This window comes from Leptodactylus fuscus, chromosome 5 (assembly GCF_031893055.1).
Source record: "Leptodactylus fuscus isolate aLepFus1 chromosome 5, aLepFus1.hap2, whole genome shotgun sequence".
In the NCBI taxonomy this organism is placed as follows: domain Eukaryota; kingdom Metazoa; phylum Chordata; class Amphibia; order Anura; family Leptodactylidae; genus Leptodactylus; species Leptodactylus fuscus.
In genome coordinates, this window is record NC_134269.1 from 146,771,930 (window position 1) to 146,789,518 (window position 17,589).

Here is a 17,589-nt window from a genome sequence, read left to right on the forward strand (position 1 = left end):
GAAAGATATGTGCATTTGTAATATAACAATAATATGTATGTTTATACCTTCATGTATGTGTGTGTATGTATGTATATATATATATATATATATATATATATATATATATACAGTCCTATGAAAAAGTTTGGGCACCCCTATTAATCTTAATCATTTTTAGTTCTAAATATTTTGGTGTTTGCAGCAGCCATTTCAGTTTGATATATCTAATAACTGATGGACACAGTAATATTTCAGGATTGAAATGAGGTTTATTGTACTAACAGAAAATGTGCAATATGCATTAAACCAAAATTTGACCGGTGCAAAAGTATGGGCACCTCAACAGAAAAGTGACATTAATATTTAGTAGATCCTCCTTTTGCAAAGATAACAGCCTCTAGTTGCTTCCTGTAGCTTTTAATCAGTTCCTGGATCCTGGATGAAGGTATTTTGGACCATTCCTCTTTAAAAAACAATTCAAGTTCAGTTAAGTTAGATGGTCGCCGAGCATGGACAGCCCGCTTCAAATCATCCCACAGATGTTCAATGATATTCAGGTCTGGGGACTGGGATGGCCATTCCAGAACATTGTACTTGTTCCTCTGCATGAATGCCTGAGGATTTGGAGCGGTGTTTTGGATCATTGTCTTGCTGAAATATCCATCCCCGGCGTAACTTCAACTTCGTCACTGATTCTTGAACATTATTCTCAAGAATCTGCTGATACTGAGTGGAATCCATGCGACTCTCAACTTTAACAAGATTCCCGATGCCGGCATTGGCCACACAGCCCCAAAGCATGATGGAACCTCCACCAAATTTTACAGTGGGTAGCATGTGTTTTTCTTGGAATGCTGTTTCTTTTTGGACGCCATGCATAACGCCTTTTTTTATAACCAAACAACTCAATTTTTGTTTCCAAAATGAAGCTGCCTTGTCCAAATGTGCTTTTTCATACCTCAGGCAACTCTATTTGTGGCGTACGTGCAGAAACGGCTCCTTTCTCATCACTCTCCCATACAGCTTCTATTTGTGCAAAGTGCGCTGTATAGTTGACCGATGCACAGTGACACCATCTGCAGCAAGATGATGCTGCAGCTCTTTGGAGGTGGTCTGTGGGTTGTCCTTGACTGTTCTCACCATTCTTCTTCTCTGCCTTTCTGATATTTTTCTTGGCCTGCCACTTCTGGGCTTAACAAGAACTGTCCCTGTGGTCTTCCATTTCCTTACTATGTTCCTCACAGTGGAAACTGACAGGTTAAATCTCTGAGACAACGTTTTGTATCCTTCCCCTGAACAACTATGTTGAACAATCTTTGTTTTCAGATCATTTGAGAGCGGGCTGTCCATGTTCGGCGACCATCAAACTTAACTGAACTTGAATTGTTTTGTAGAAAGAAATGGTCCAAAATACCTTCATCCAGGATCCAGGAACTGATTAAAAGCTACAGGAAGCGACTAGAGGCTGTTATCTTTGCAAAAGGAGGATGTACTAAATATTAATGTCACTTTTCTGTTGAGGTGCCCATACTTTTGCACCGGTCAAATTTTGGTTTAATGCATATTGCGCATTTTCTGTTAGTACAATAAACCTCATTTCAATCCTGAAATATTACTGTGTCCATCAGTTATTAGATATATCAAACTGAAATGGCTGTTGCAAACACCAAAATATTTAGAACTAAAAATGATTAAGATTAATAGGGGTGCCCAAACTTTTTCATAGGACTGTATATATATATATATATATATATATATATATATATATATACCACATACAGACTCCGTACGTGTGCCTGGGGTGCATGCAGGAGTTATATAATGTCGTCCACTTCTAGAAGCTGCAACCCTGTATCCAGTTCTCAGAATTCTACCATAGAGCCATCCTGTTACATCCAGACGTCCAGTCTGCAGGCAGCATGTAATAGAGTGCTAGGCAGCCAAGAGTTAACTGTCAATCACTGATGGGACCACCCACTGGACTCCTAACACCAGAATGAGCACAGATATATGAATCAATGACAAGTTATATTGCATTTGTTCCAACAAAACTAAATATAAATCCTTCTACTCTCTAAGATGCTGTTGTCAAATAGGTTCAAACAAACCTGTCCCAATGAAATTGCAGACCTAAGGTTATCTGCCTACAATGTGTCTCACCAACGTGGTTACTGTGGCCAAATAATACACTTAATACCAACTGGAATGGTTTCAAGTCTCAAAACGATATGAAGAACTTGTCTTTCCCTTTCAGCTACTAGTCCTAAAGCATTTACATCATCTGGAAGAATAAGTGAGCTGTGCGATGCTGAGGACGATACGCCAGTTACTCAGAAGTCCAGCAACCTCTCAGATATTTATTCCACCACTGTGCCAAGTGTAGACAGTGCAGTTGAGTCCTGGGATGGCTCTGCTGTGGACACTGCTTATGGAAGTCAAGGTAAATAATCTGTGTTCAACAGTTTGCTGCATTTATAGTCTAAACTACAGAGGTGCTGGATTTGTACCCCGGGTCTACAATAAACCGATACAGGTAATTGTCATTGTCATTGGACGTCTAAGCTGTGTATAAGTAATACAGTGACAACATTAAAACCTACAATTCAGATGGACGCCAAAATGACTATAATTAATTTATAAGAAGACAGGGTACTACTATGTTTTGTTTTTTATTCTATCTTCTCCCTAAAACTATATTCACATGCGCGTTGCTCTTCCCGTTTTTCTGTTCCATCATAGGAACAGAATAATGGAAAGAACAGTTTAAATATGGTTTTGTTTAATAACTGACACCAACAGCACAAGATTCCTAGGTATGAACACCATGGGCTATTGTACAGTATCCAAATTTACAAGGCTTAGTCCCAGGATCCCGGTAGCAAACCAGCAATGTATACTTCAGCCCTTATTGAAGCTTCCATATTTACCAATATGTGGAGTATTTTAAAGACCTCTGGTGATTTATATGAATTACAAAGTGCTCTTGTGTTTTGCAGCCAGCCAATGCAATGCTATTGGAATATGGTTAAGCAGTTGCAGAAATTTGATGGGCGCAAAATAGCTGTTCATGGGCTCTATACATAAGCTAACAGCAGTGACCTACAGGATAATCACATGATTGCCAATAGATTTACAGCAAACAACGGATTATTAATGCTAGTTACAAGGTTTCCATGACTTTTTCAGGACCTAACTTCCAAGCCTCTGGATTCAGCTTCAATGCATTTGAATGGCGAAACCCAAAGCAGAAGGGCAGCCTGTCTCCTCTGAATAGACCGACCAATAATCACTTTCCAGACACAGGACTTAGTGATGATGAGTGGGAAAGACCAACCACCAGCGGGTATGTTCTGTTCTTTACTTTGAGATTGGCTGTCCACTGGCAGAGGTGTGCCAATATCTCCTAGCGCCTTCACCTTTTATGCCTGTACATTCTCCTTTCAGTCACTTAAGACATTTCCAGCTCTCCCAGGTTTTCTTTTGTTTTTTTTTTATTTAAAGCTGAGAGTTTGAGAGTAAGTGGAAACGCCATTCTTTGTGTGGCAGGGTTACCCGAAATAAACCAGATTCCTATGGAGAAGCTTTCAACCTGAGTGCTTTAGTGCATGGTAAAAATGTTACTTTATTGGCTTCTGCCCACGTGTACAAAGCTGCTCTCGGGCCTGTATAACTTTCTTGCTTAGTAGCAGCTTTCTGTAGCCCTGATGCCCAAGCACATATGCAGCACAAGTGTTATCTTATTACTAAACAGTATTACTGATGTCCCCAGCCATGGTCTTTTACCTGTATACCTAATATCAATAGCTGTTTATCCTGTGCAGCTTACTACATTGATGACATTGCAAATTGAAATGTCTATAGTATTGTCAGCAATACTGCAGCTGTAACCTTGTGTAGGTCACAAGGAAACCGGAAAGTCAATACTGCCAGGGTTGGCCAGAACAAACCGAATAGATTCTAGCACCATACCAACAAAATTGGACTTTGTAAAGGTCACATGAAAACTGCTTCCCATACGCGCCATTGTTGCATTACTGACGTAAAGCTATAGCAGTTCCTATATGACTATTCATTTGTTGTAGTATTTGACATCACCACTTATGTAGGTAGTATTTGTTCTAAAGCTGTTAGTGGTTCGGTAGAGCCTCGATAAACATACAGTGGAGCTCATTTAAAAAAAGTGAGGTTGGCCAAATTATTATGAGATACAAAATGAAAAAAAATTACCCATTTTACCTAAAGGGGTTTTCTAGTTCACTTTTATTGATTTATCATCCTCAGGAGAGGACATCAATAATTAATCAGTGCGAATCAGACACCCAGACCCCTGCTGTTTGAATGGACCGTGACCTCTTCACTCTCTGTCTGCGTCATAGCATCAATGTAGTATTAATCCTAGTCACCTCTGTTTATCCTCATACAATACTAAATGTATTACTGTATGTGGTGCAGTTTTATTCACATGAAATAGCTACCGCACTTTGGTCTATTTTCCATTGGTTGGACAGTATAAGTGCCCTCTACAGTCTATGTAAATCACCATCCAGTGCAGTGTCAGGGAAAACTGCAGAACCTTTCTATATAACAAAGTCCATCTGCAGTGCAGGACTCTGCCAAATCCACATTGCCAGCAGAATTTATTACCACAGAATTTATTAAAGTGAAATTTGCAATTTACAGCATCTTTTTAGCTGTGTGTGAGATATTTCACTAACTTTCAGTTATATGAAGGTAAGTTTTGATGCCATTGTAATATTCTACAAGTATGTAAGAAAGCATTGAAGTGCCGGTACAGCTTGAGTCTATGGAATTGTTTTAGGAAAGTACATAAACAGCATTTCCTAGGAGCCTTCCAGTAATAAAGTACATTATCATACATAGACTACCATCTGTAATTTTTGGCATTGATCAGTGAGCAGCAAAACAGTAGGACCATTTTCTCGTGGCCGGCAGGCATGCGCAGTCGGCTTCCCCTAGGCCTGAGGCCTAGAAGTTAGAAGACACCGCCAGAAGAAAACGCGGTGAAGACCTAGTTCCAGATGAAGATGGAGGCGGCGCTGGAGATTTCTCTCACAGCATTGGGGCCACCCCCAGTGCTGCGAAAGAACTCATTTACATACCAACAAAAACCAGGATTTTAGGTGAACTGTGGCGCGGAGAAGACCACGAATGGTAGGAGAAGAGTCGGCTATTCCGACTTGTTAGAAAAAAAGGGTTGAAAAATAAGATCCTTTTAAAGGACTCTTAACATCACCAAAATCACTTCTAAACCACTTATATGCTGTTGTAGGGATAGAGCAGGGGTAGGGAACCTTCGGCTCTCCAGCTGCTGTGAAACTACAACTCCCAGCATGCTCCATTCACTTCCATGGGAGTTCCAAGAACAGCAGAGCCAGTATGCATGCTGGGAGTTGTAGTTTTGCAACAGCTGGAGAGCCGTACGTTCCCTACCCCTGGGATAGAGGTATAGTGAACATACCTTGCTTATGTCAAAGTGCAATCTTGCTGCTGAGAAATTCAACTTTTAGTCCATTTGCTCTTTAGTGTATTTGGGGTGGGATCATACCTGCTGTAGCACCCATTCTCTTTTGTGGTCACCACTCATCGTTGACCTAAAAACAAAGACTAAGGGTCTGTTCACACAGAATTTTTTGGCAGCGGAATCCATCTCAAAATCCGCTGCCAAAAATGGCTCCCATTGATTTCAGAGGGATCCGCTCACTTCCTTTTTTCTCTAGCTAGTAGCAGAAAAAAGAACCGAGATGACCCTTCTTCCCGCAAATTCCGTGGCTGACTCAGCCGTGGCGACAACGGCATGAGGCTCCCTCCCGAATAGGCCCATTCATTTGGGCCTAATCCGGAGCGAAATGCTGCACTGCACTGTCATCCCGTCGCAGCTAGTCGCACAAAATGTTCACACACGGAATGCAAATTCTACCCTGTGAACATTCCCTAACATGTCCAAAGGATAGTGATTTGCAGCACCCAAAGAAGATGGTGCCCCTGTAAATATGGCCTACCCTGATTGAAACCAAAAAAGATGTATTAAGAATTAAATTAAAGACAATGGCTTCTCTTCTGTAGTGGCATGGTCTGCTGAGCAGTCATAGCTGTATGGCTACTTCTCTGTTATTTTCATAAGCTAGTAAAAATCCCTTTAAACAACATCCTGTCTTTATGAAGTGATAATTTCCTTAGATAGAAATGTAGAACGTGCACAGATGTGGAGTGCAAGCGGAGTCTTCATATCTAAACTACTTATATACTGTTATAGGAACTGTAAAGTAAATTTTTAATCAGTATGCAAATGAACAGTTTGGGGCACCTGGGGATTGACTGCATCTGTTGCAGCACCTCTTTTCGCCTATGATCACATTACATTAGGACCTTTTAATCTCTGTAAGGGTACCTGCATACTGGCATCTAGTACAGTCTGTATGGCAGCCAGACTTCCCAGACTGTTCTTGGCTTAGAGATAGCAGTATTACAGTACTAACCCCACCCAGTGCGATAAAACTGCACATTTACAGCATGGAATACGCCGTTCTTACATTGGCTCACTGTAGCAAAGTTATTTGTCATGCTGCAAGTCACTGCAACATCACAACTGTCCTTTTATGTTATGGGGCAATGACTCACAGCATCACAGATACCTGGGATATTATAAGTCTGGGAAATACAGCAAATATAAAAGCATATTTTCCACACCATACAGTTAGCCTTGGTGAAAATAGGTGCTCTAGAAAGTGCAGCCACATCCTGGGTGACCAAACTGCAATTTGTATATGGATTAAAAGCTGATTTATTTTTTTTTCCGGCAGAAAAATTGCACAGCAAGTGGGTAAATGTGGGTGTTGAGTGATTTCATGTTCTTGTAAGGCATTCTGCATATTCTAAATCAAGCTTTATGTTCTTAGGTTTATTGGTGGTCCAGACGATCCAGAAGCTGACCAAGAGGAGAACTTCTGGTCTCAGGCACTGGAAGACCTAGAAACATGCGGCCAGTCAGGAATCCTGAGAGAACTAGAGGTAATATGAGAACCTTGACGTATAAAACCCTGACACTTGTTGTGTTATTTAGATAACATCCTTTTGTTATTTCCACAGGAGAAGGCTGACAGTCACAAATGTTCTAGGAACATGATACTTTTGGTATACATTTCTTGCGTGTTGCTTTTCTGTGTGTTGATCTAGCCTTTGCTTGTCATGGCTAGAGTGCAATGTGTGCAAGTGAAATACAGCATGTAGATACACAGCTTGTTACTGCATATCCTCATTTTATAAACAATGTTGACTTCTATAGTACTTGGGTGTAGGTAAATATATGGAGGTAGTCAAGGACTTATCATACATGGATATAAGCTTTTACACTTTTTCACTTGAACACACCACCCTCCGATGAAGTATTGACGTTCACAGAAGTGATGATATGTGACATATATGTCTGCCCTAACAATCCCTTTTTGTTTAACCCTTTATAAGGGTTGCACCAAGTAATGAAGTTATCCTCTATGGATAGGAGAACAGGGCTCCAGTTCTGCCATCCTGATGGAGTGCAGGCCAGGCATGTACATCACCACTCCATTTATTCTCTATGGGAGTGACGGAGATAGCCCAGTACAGCACTTGGTTATGTCTAGTACCTCATAACTTGCTGCAACTCCTTTAAGGCTCTGTTTTATTTGATTATAGTTTCCATTTCTAATGAAAGCCACAACATAGCCAGGCCGGCAAGGGATCCTGCACAGTGTTGATGCATAGGCGTTCCACCTTGGTGTCAGGCCTGATTCACATCTGCGTTCGGTATTCCGTTCGAAGAGTCCACTTGGAAATACTAAACGCATTGACAAGCTGTGAGCTTATGAAAACACACAGACTCCATTCACTATAATGAGGTCCGTGTGTTTTCCACACTGTGTCCACATAAGTTATGCGAATAGGAAAGTAGTTTATGAAGTACTTTTCTTTCTGCATGTCCAGCTCACTGCTTGTTAATGCGTTGGGGACCCCCCTGAATGGAATACCGAAGTGGATTCCCCAAACAGAATACTGAACGCAGATGTGAACCAGGCCTCAGTTGGTTTGATAGGGGAAAAAAAAAAAATGGCCGACCATACAAGTCACTTTTGATAGTGTACACATATTCTCAAGATGGATCAGGTATGTGTAATTGTAACATGCACGACCAACCCATCCTTCCTATATCATCTGTCATTAGTGGAGAGTCTGAGCACCCCATAGATATAAGATGATCAGAGGCCCCATGACTGATATAATAGCCTCAAGTGATTTATAATGGAAAACAATAGATTCATCTGTATAAGGGCTGCATTACACACCTAAGACATATACCGTAGATAAGGTATGTTTGAAATTACTGTCCGTGTTATACAGGAGTCTCCGCATCAGAAGCTCCCATCTTAAAACTGCAATAAGTGTGTGTGTGATTTCTTTCCATTAGTTAGACTTCTAGGGCAGATGGTGCTTATCATAACATAGTCCTGTAATAAACATGGTGCCACAACTCGGGGGAGTATATATTTTTACACATTACATCAACAGTATGTGCCTGTTTCCAAGAGGCTGCTGTGTGTGCTGGCTGATAGCATGTAGGACAGTTCTATCCTCCGCTCCTGCCTTCAGACTGATTCTGAGATCTTCTTACCTATACTGCATCTATCTTTAAGGGGACATGTATAAAGTGGAATAATGTGCAAATGACCTTATCGATTACACAATGAAGTGAACCAATGCTTTATACAGTCAACAATACAGTCGTCAACCTGTGGAATTTCACAGTATGAAGTCTCACTATTGTGTCAGAAATTAATACTAGTTATAGACAAATCACCGTGAATATAAAGGTTTCCCCACATCACCATTTATACATGTCCCAGGACTTGTGTGACGGACATCTGTCCATCTAAAGCTGTTGGATACAATAAATAAATGCTCTTCCATAAGACGCATGCACTGTTTATATTGCATTGATGCCCCTTCTATAAGATGTCTTGATTTAGCTGAAGTATTCTTGCCAGGCTTTAGTTCTCAGTTCTACTGTATGTATAATGGGACACTATTGACTTGTAATAATGCAGAAAAATATTAGATTTGAGCTGACAAAAAAGAATTTTACTTTCTATATATTGCCTAATGTACTGTTCTATGAATGGCAGTAGCCACCCCGCACTGGTCTGTAGCAGCAGATATATCCTCGGCTCCACCCCGAAGCTATGGCTGCAGTGCATAATACCAAGGGTAAATGAGAGCTGTTGTTTCTGTTTATGCTAAAGGCAACCATCATGTCCGGCAGCACGCTGAGCTTGAATCACGAAAATGCTCAGCCCCGGGGGCAGTTAGGCCGGCAAGCAAGTTTCCAAGAAAAGAGCTCTGTCAGACCACATTACAGCCAGAATACCCGCAGCAACACATTACCATCTGATGTGGGGAGAAAATCTGTGTCCATGAGAAAAATGAAGCAAGAGATTAAAGAAATTATGTCGCCAACTCCTGTGGAGTTACACAAGGTGGGAAGCATGTGCATGTCACATTGCCTTGCAGATCAGAAATATCATGTTTTAGCAATAGTAAGAAGCCTTTCATATGGCCGTATTCAGGCCGAGAAATACAATCATTTGGCGGCTGTATTTCCTAGCCTGACCATGGCTTCTGAAACTGTAATATCACAGGTCACATGGATGCTGTGAGCTTCAGAATTACCACATCTCTATGGGCCTGCTGCATGTGCGATTTGTGACCAATAATCACAAGAACCTATAGAGGTCCGACAAAGGGTCACTGCACACAGAGTTTTTTGACGCTGAATCCGCCTCAAAATCCACCTCCAAAAAAAGCCTTCCAATAGAGTTCTATTGGGACTCTGTGTGCACTGACCCTAATGGCCACTTTACAGTGTTTGGATAGTATGAACAGGCAAACTGAAAACACTTTCCCCCCTTCTCTAGATTTCTTTATTCAAGGATTCTGATAGAGATGACTTTGGATTCAGTGTAGCTGATGGACTGCTGGAAAAAGGAGTGTACGTGAAGAACATTCGCCCTAATGGACCTGGAGATATAGGGGGACTGAAATCCTTTGATCGCCTCCTGCAGGTATTGTTCCTATCCATCCCCAGTATTATATTTTAACTTGTAGAGAACAGTGAGCAATTTTATCTGAAAACCACTGCTCAGTAACTTGTCACTGAACCCAGGAAGTGAAGGAGAACTAACAAAAGGGGAACAGGTGAAACCTTGAGATGGGAAAATCCCTTTGGTTAAGGCTCCATGTTCCGTAAAAGCTCCTCTTTTGGTGCAGATTTAGCTGCATTTCTTTATAGCCAAAGCCTGGAGTGAATTTAGCAGAAAAGACACTTTTATAAATTCCTTCTATCCATTTCCCATTTCTATTGAAACCATTCTTGGCTTTGGCTCAAGCTGAAGCCCCACATTGGGGAAAATCTAAAGTTTTTGTAGGTGACATGTCAGCAATGAGCTAGGCTTACCTATAAAAATTCTGTTTGTGGCATAACATTTCCTAATTTGTACAATACCCCATTTATTACTGAGCATGTCAGGAAAATCAGAAGACAATAATTGTACAAGAAAACAGTACTGTCTACATATTAAATATATGTCCTCTTCCTTTCTTCTCAGGTAAATCATGTCCGCACCAGAGACTTTGACTGTTGCTTGGTTGTTCCTTTAATAGCGGAATCTGGTAATAAATTAGATTTGGTAATTAGCAGGAATCCCATTGCTTCTCAGAAGGAGGCCCCAGATGGCTCAAGCCTCCCTGCAGAAGAATGGACTGATCACATTGACCCCTTTCCTCAACAAACAAGTGGCCGTCTAGCAGCTATGGATATAAGAGACTCAACAAGTACATTATAGCAAAAATCGTTCTAGTCCATTGACTTGGTAGCAAAAAATACACAAACTGGTGCTAAATGGTCTGTGAAGTTATGACACAGATGTTGTCACTCTGGGGCTTTACTGTTAAGCACAGGGGATATGAAACACTAGCTAAATGAAAGGTACTCCACGTGCCTGTGCAGGAGTAACAAATATGTGTAACATACTATGTTGAGACTCCTAACTATAGTGCCATTCCAAGCTTAACCTTGAACAAATATGGGGCTTTTGTGATGTGCAATGTCCATGGACTGGAGGGAACGTATCCATCATTGAAGACAACCCTCACAATGAATGAGCCTGTGCATAGAACTTATAGCTGCTAAGACTTTAAGCAGGATTTTTTTTAAAACCAAGTTTTAGACCATTTCTCTCCTGTTTGCCCTGACAATGGTATGTCCGAGTCTCATCCTTTAAGGAGACCTCTGGTACACGTGCTCCCTTTACTGTATGTGGTTTAGTCTTAAGTTACCCTTCTACCCAATTCTTGCAGTAAGGTCTTCATTACTTTGTATGTTTTTGGGCTGCTACATAAAACATTAAAGATTCTAACATAGCATTGGTTAAAAATTTATAGAATTTCTTGGCACCTGAAGTCATGTTCCATATTTTCAGTCCTTAGCCTTTACAGATGATGTCAGAAGCATCTACAGTGAAGACATTAAACCCGCACTCTGGCGTCTGTATAGTATAAATAAGGTTTAGCATCGAGCCGCTTCCTCTGCCATTCTCTGTTGTTTTAGAAGTGTACATGTGTTAAAGAGCTGTGCCAGTCGTCTATCCCTGGAAGCAATAACGCGGTTCCTATTTTGATTGGATACTCACCAGCAGCTCTGTTTGCGATTACTTAGCAATGGCATCTGCTGAGCAGGAGAGGATCCAAGAAGCCTCCATCTTGTGTGTTTGAAACTTCGCACTAAAGTCTTTTTGGTACGGTAAAAATGGAGAACTAACCCTAACCTGTGCAAACATATAGGTTTAAAACACTGCCAGTCAAAATATGAAGTGAACTAAAAGTCAAACGAGAGAAAAGAAAATCCATTTATCATAAGTCAATTAAATATGTATTTTTATTTGTAACAAACAAGTATTAAACTGTAAAGTATTTTTGTACAAATTTAATACTTTAATAGCATGAAATTTATTGTCTTATGTATGGTTTTGGGAACTGAACCTGTTGAACATTTGTATGGAACAATCATACTGTAAAAACTGAATAAATGATATAAAACACATTGATGCTACATGACTATAAAGTGCATACATGATTCACAAGGTGAATGAACCAATACTTGTCTGAATAGTTGCATGTAAGTAGACTTGCAAGGCTTATCTGGCCATCGAAAGGAGATTATATGCTATATAAGTTAAAAAAAAATATATATATTGAAAACATTCTATGAATAGGCCACATGTACTGAGAGTCATATCCCCCGAATGGGCTGCGGCACGTGAGCATTGCAGAATCTGCAAGACTTACATAGGATTGTAGTCTTGTACTTTTTATATTGCAGCTTTGTTCCATTCAAGTAAGTGTAACAAAGCTGCCATATTCTATAAACAATTCCGAAGACATATTACAGAAGCTGCACCGCTCACACAGGTGCCATGGACCCCCATTGATCTAATATTGGTGATCTAGCCCAAGGATAGGAAATTAACTGTAAAATGCACCTACACTTTCACTGGTTTACATACATTAGTAAGAGTATCCACGTACAGCACAGGCATTAGAAAGGCCTTGGCTGAAAAACAATGCCAGCAGTATGAAAATCCCAACTCGCAGAAGATTGTATTGGATAATATTAGCAGCAAAGCAAAAAAGGAAGGGACATGAAATAGAAAAATAGGTAAACTCAACAGATACCCGTTTACAACAAATTTGTTCTTTGGATTTAGGAAAACAGATACTACATGTGGATATTTCCGTTCTATAATTCTATATCTAGTCCAGAACTTGGTTACATAATGAATTCTTGTCCATAGTGCATCAATGTGTTCAACAATAAAATTCCATCAAGTGCCAGGCCATAGGTGGCATCTAACACTTCAAGACTGTCAATTATTACCTTGTGCCAGCTGAATTAAGAAACTTGTTAATTTCTATAAAAAAAAATATTTAAAATGAACATGAATAACCTTTCCAAAAACAAGTGGTTAAAGTAGTAAAAAGAAAAATTCTACTTCATGATGAGACAATGTTATAAGGCTGGAACCTCACTAGCAGTTCTAGTGCATTTTTTTGTGCCAGAAGTGGTTTCTAAATAAATAGGAAAGACGTCTGACTTCTACTTCTGTTCCTTACTGAAACTACTTCTAGCTTTGGTTTAAAAAAACCTGCCTGTGGTGTTTCCAACCTTCACAGCTGTGGTCTCTGGTCAGGGTGCCTGGATCCTTTTCAGTTGAACAGCTTCTTTTGAGAGGGGCTCTCAAGACTCAAGAGCTGAAATCTTTGACTATTTGGAGATTCCTCTGTCCAATCCTGCAGACAGAAAAAACATTGTTATCCATTTGTAGTCAGCTATACCATCTTTAAGACACTGGAAAGTCATGACATGGTAATGTGAATGGCACAGATCAGAAGTAGCTGCCCAGTAGATGGATTAGAAATAACCATTCTTAGTCATAGGGCCTACTACATAATCCTTCACACACCCCAACCTTTCTATCCTTCTCAAGGTGAATATTTTCATAGAAACAATTTCTCATTTCTATATTTAGCCATCTCAGTAGTATCAACATGTATTTCTGCAACATACAGATACCGTATATACTCGAGTATAAGCCAAATTTTTCAGCACAGTTTTTGTGCTGAAAAAGCCCCCCTCGGCTTATAATACAGTCAGCCGCGATATTAATGTATAGAATCTCCCATAAAATAGTGGGGAAAAAAAGCTTTAAAAAAAATAAAAGTTCTAAATCACTCCTTTCCCTAGAATACGACTTTGAAACACACACACATTAGGCATCCCTGTGTCTGAAAGTGCCCGGTCTACTGAATATAGGGTATCTGCAGTGCTCCTGTTCCATCGGGAAGGGGCTAATAGGAGCACTGCACATACCCTATATTCAGCCAGACTGAATTCCAACTGGGGGGAAAAAAACAGGGCTGAGGGAAGGGGCAGACAGACAACCAAAACACCCCCACCCCTTCCCCAGCACCCAGACACTACTGCACCCAAAAACTGACCATTTTAATTTTAGAAATTTTCCAATAGCTGCTGCATTCCCCCTCCCCTCGGCTTATACTCGAGTCAATAAGTTTTCCCAGTTTTTTGTGGTAAAATTAGGGGCCTCTGCTTATATTCGGGTCGGCTTATACTCAAGTATATACGGTACTTGTGTCCAACAGTTTCTAAAAGTTACTCAAATTGAGAAGCACATATACTGTATTAAAATATACTGGTGAAGTATGTATCGTATTATCAGTTTTACTGTTTCTTGGAGAACTTTCGATAGGTACTAACCACTTTATATCAAAACAGACCTGGAGATACTGTGACCCGATATATGACCCATCATAATTTGCCCATGTTCACTGCCTTCTAGCACATTAACTTCCTAACAAGTCACATTAAAATTGCAAAAATCCTCCTGAAAAGGTCTTTTTTATTTCAGATTTTTAATTATGGGTCAAATAGATATGATTGGCACACAACTATGATGTCTAGTGTACATTTTAACCATTTAGTGCTCTGATGCATTTTAGTTTGGATATAGGAACCGTATAGAATACATGTGGTGATAATAGTTGAGTAGTTTTTGTTTGTTTGTTTTTTTTATTAAAAGGGAATTTTTTTTTCTGTCAAAGTACTCAGAATCTGCAGTCAGAGCTGACCACAAATGGCAAGTATGCTCTCTGGTTGAAGATCGGAGAGTGATGTCATTGTCAGAGTCCTTCTGTCCGGGCCGCCGACAACGCCGGCAGGCGTGCATTTATAATGAACCTTCTGGGAAGCTTGGGCCAGGCCATGGAGTGCGCTTCCGATGTCTGTGCGACCTGCTCTGCCTCCGATGTCCGCCTGTCACATCGCATGTATGCGATGTAAGGAGGATACCGAAGGCAGATCAGGCCACGCAGACTTAAGGAGCGGTGCCTCCTGTATCCTCCTTACATTGCATACAAGCGAGGTGACAGGAGGCAGAGCAGGTCGCACAGACATCAGGAGCGGTGCCTCCTGTATCCTCCTTACATCACATACAAGCGATGTGACAGGAGGACACAGGTGGACATTGGAGGTAGCGCAGGTCGCACAGACATCAGGAGCAGCAGTGCCCTCCAATAGGTAAAGTGAAGCGCGCTGTTTCCATGGCCTGGCCCAATATAGTCAACTGTGCCCCTCCATCACTTCGTCAGTCAGGTCACCCTAGCAATGTGACCTGACGCAGCCCAAATAACAGTAAGCAAAGCCACTACCGTACTACAGTTTGCTGTGCCGCTCAGAAGTGGTCTCACTGGTCAGGTTTAGTGCCTGCTGCCCTCCTGGACGGACCCTACCTGTGCCCCCTGAAGTAAGCAGTATAATATCTTACTGTAGGATAAATAACACCTCAGAGGGCGTTCACACTTGTGTCCGGTCTATGCATTCCGTCGGGTTTCCATCTTCAGTCCCAGCGAAACTGGACAGAGGACAGAAACCCGGCAGTCACCTTTATAACCCATTCAATTATATGGGTTTGTAAAGGTGACCACCATTATCCGCCTATGGCTTGTCTGCAGGAAAAGTTTTTTTTTTTTTTAGCCAGACACAAAATCCTGCATGTCCGACTTTGTGTCCGGCTAAAAAAACATATGGTTTCCCCGCGGACAGGCCACAGACGGACAATTGTGGTCACCTTTACAAACCCATTCAATTGAATGGGTTTTAAAGGTGACTGCCAGGTTTCCGTCCCCTGTCCAGTTTCGCTGGGACTGAAGATGGAAACCCGACGGAATGCCACACCAGACACCGAGCACAAGTGTGAACGCCCCCTGAGATTGAAAATTGAGTGTCCCCCTCCACCCCACGGTTGCATTCATCTACATTTTTTCTCAATAACACATAGAAATAGCCTTAAGAAAGACATCTAAAGATAGAATACCCTTTCTTAAGGCTATTCCTATGTGTTATCGAGAAAAAAAAATATTTGATTTTAATGGTAGAATCCCTTTAAACTATATTTCAGCCTTCCAATGGTCCGAGGGACAGTGAACTGGCCCACTGTTTAAAAAGTTTGAGGACCCCTGATATAGAGGAATAAAGATTCAATCACATCACCTTGTCATTGTTGCTCACTTTACTCTTTTTAGGTGTCTCAAAACCATCCACAGGGTCTCCGATCCTTTTCTGTGAAGGGCTCTCCTCCAGCACACAGTCTTGTAAGCAGTCAGGTGGGATACACATTATGTGATCTGCGCGTTCTGACCTAGATGAATCTGTCTTGGGCATGGAAATGCCAGGTGGACAAGAAGGACCTGCTAGAGGCTTAAGCTGTGTGTAGAGCACTGGATGTGAAGTCAATGTGACATCAGTTGCCTGCTTGTCTGCTGCCTGACTGCTATCTGGGCGTGTAGAAGGCATGGCTGTCGGCTGTAGAAGGATCCTGTCTCGAAGCAGTAGTTCTTTCAGACGCTGCTGTAATCGGGTCTTTCTATCACGGGCCTTATTGGCAATTGCTCTGTCAAGCTGATCTAGTTTTGCAATTATATAAACACGCTTACGGCCTCTTGTTACAGCAGTGTATACATGTTTCCAATTTTGCCTGCCAGCAGTGCCAAGCACATATACGACTGTATCCTCTTCTGAACCCTGGATCCAAGAAAAAAAACAAAACAATATATTTTAGTTACTCTTGTGCCGTTCCCTATAAAATGCCTTTAGTCACACAGATAAAGAACATACTTGTCACCATCCCTACCAAATATCCTATTAATATTATAAAGGTGAAATTTTGGATGTTTGTTCCTCAATCACAGCCAAACGGCTGAATGGATTTTGTTGAAATTTCTCACACACGCACACGAAGAGGTAATAGGCTACTTTAAATGTGGGTCACTCACCCCAAATCACCACCATGACCCTTCAAAGAACCCTCTGGCTCAGCTGTAGCAGCTGTCCTCCTATTGGTGCATGGGTGGGTGTGGGCTGCCTATGGAGCCAGGGCTGCAGCACCATACGTTGGGGGCTGAATGTAGGCATGCCGATTGAGCAGGAACACAGTGAGGAAGATGGCAGCAGCCCACATGGTCCTGGCGCCACAGCTATCCCAGACCGCCTACACACTCACTTTGCGGACGGGGGTGTCCCAGCCGGTGTTCCCCAGGGATCAACCACATTCCCCCTGAACACGTCATCCATCAGCGCAGCCACGTCCCCTCTCCACGCCGGCACCCGAAGGAGTCTTCAGGGCCGGCGTCAGGTTAATATGCCAGCCGGAAGTCTTGCGCTGGCTCCCCGGCCTGTCAGTCTCAGTGGAGTGAGCAAGCGGAGAGAGCGGCGAGAGAGCGTGGGAAGGCGAGTACAACTATTTATTTGTGTTACACATCGAAGGGGGACATAATCTATGGGGCCTATGAAATTGGGGGCAGATAAAGAACAGGAAAGAGAACACCATGACACTGGGGCACAAAACTGGAGGCAGAGATGGGGGGGGGGACACGAAACTGGAAGCAGAGATGGGGGGACACGAAACTGGAAGCAGAGATAAAGGACAT

General features: G+C 41.7%; 2 protein-coding genes across 8 annotated transcripts in view; one reads left to right on the forward strand and one right to left on the reverse strand.

Moving 5' to 3' along the window:
• GRIP1 (glutamate receptor interacting protein 1) overlaps nt 1-12,208 on the forward strand; it is a 355,754-nt gene extending 343,546 nt beyond the window's left edge. For 3 of the 7 annotated variants that reach the window (XM_075274408.1, XM_075274404.1, XM_075274409.1), the window contains exons 19-25: nt 2,237-2,422; nt 3,169-3,325; nt 6,900-7,011; nt 7,090-7,134; nt 9,276-9,509; nt 9,948-10,094; nt 10,638-12,207. In XM_075274408.1, coding sequence (XP_075130509.1) covers nt 2,237-2,422; nt 3,169-3,325; nt 6,900-7,011; nt 7,090-7,134; nt 9,276-9,509; nt 9,948-10,094; nt 10,638-10,874 — 1,118 coding nt within the window. In that variant the 3' untranslated portion in view covers nt 10,875-12,207. Of the gene's footprint in view, nt 1-2,236; nt 2,423-3,168; nt 3,326-6,899; nt 7,012-7,089; nt 7,135-9,275; nt 9,510-9,947; nt 10,095-10,637 lie in introns of all 7 variants that reach the window. The other 4 variants (XM_075274405.1, XM_075274407.1, XM_075274411.1 and 1 more) reach the window with 2 other exon arrangements.
• Nucleotides 12,209-13,247: 1,039 nt separating this feature from the next.
• The window catches only part of HELB (DNA helicase B), a 37,900-nt gene continuing 33,558 nt past the window's right edge, over nt 13,248-17,589 (reverse strand). The window contains exons 13-14 of the mRNA XM_075274412.1: nt 16,154-16,684; nt 13,248-13,377 (exon numbers count right to left, since the gene is read on the reverse strand). Of these exons, the coding sequence (XP_075130513.1) occupies nt 13,294-13,377; nt 16,154-16,684 (615 nt within the window). The 3' untranslated portion in view covers nt 13,248-13,293. The remainder of the gene's footprint in view (nt 13,378-16,153; nt 16,685-17,589) is intronic.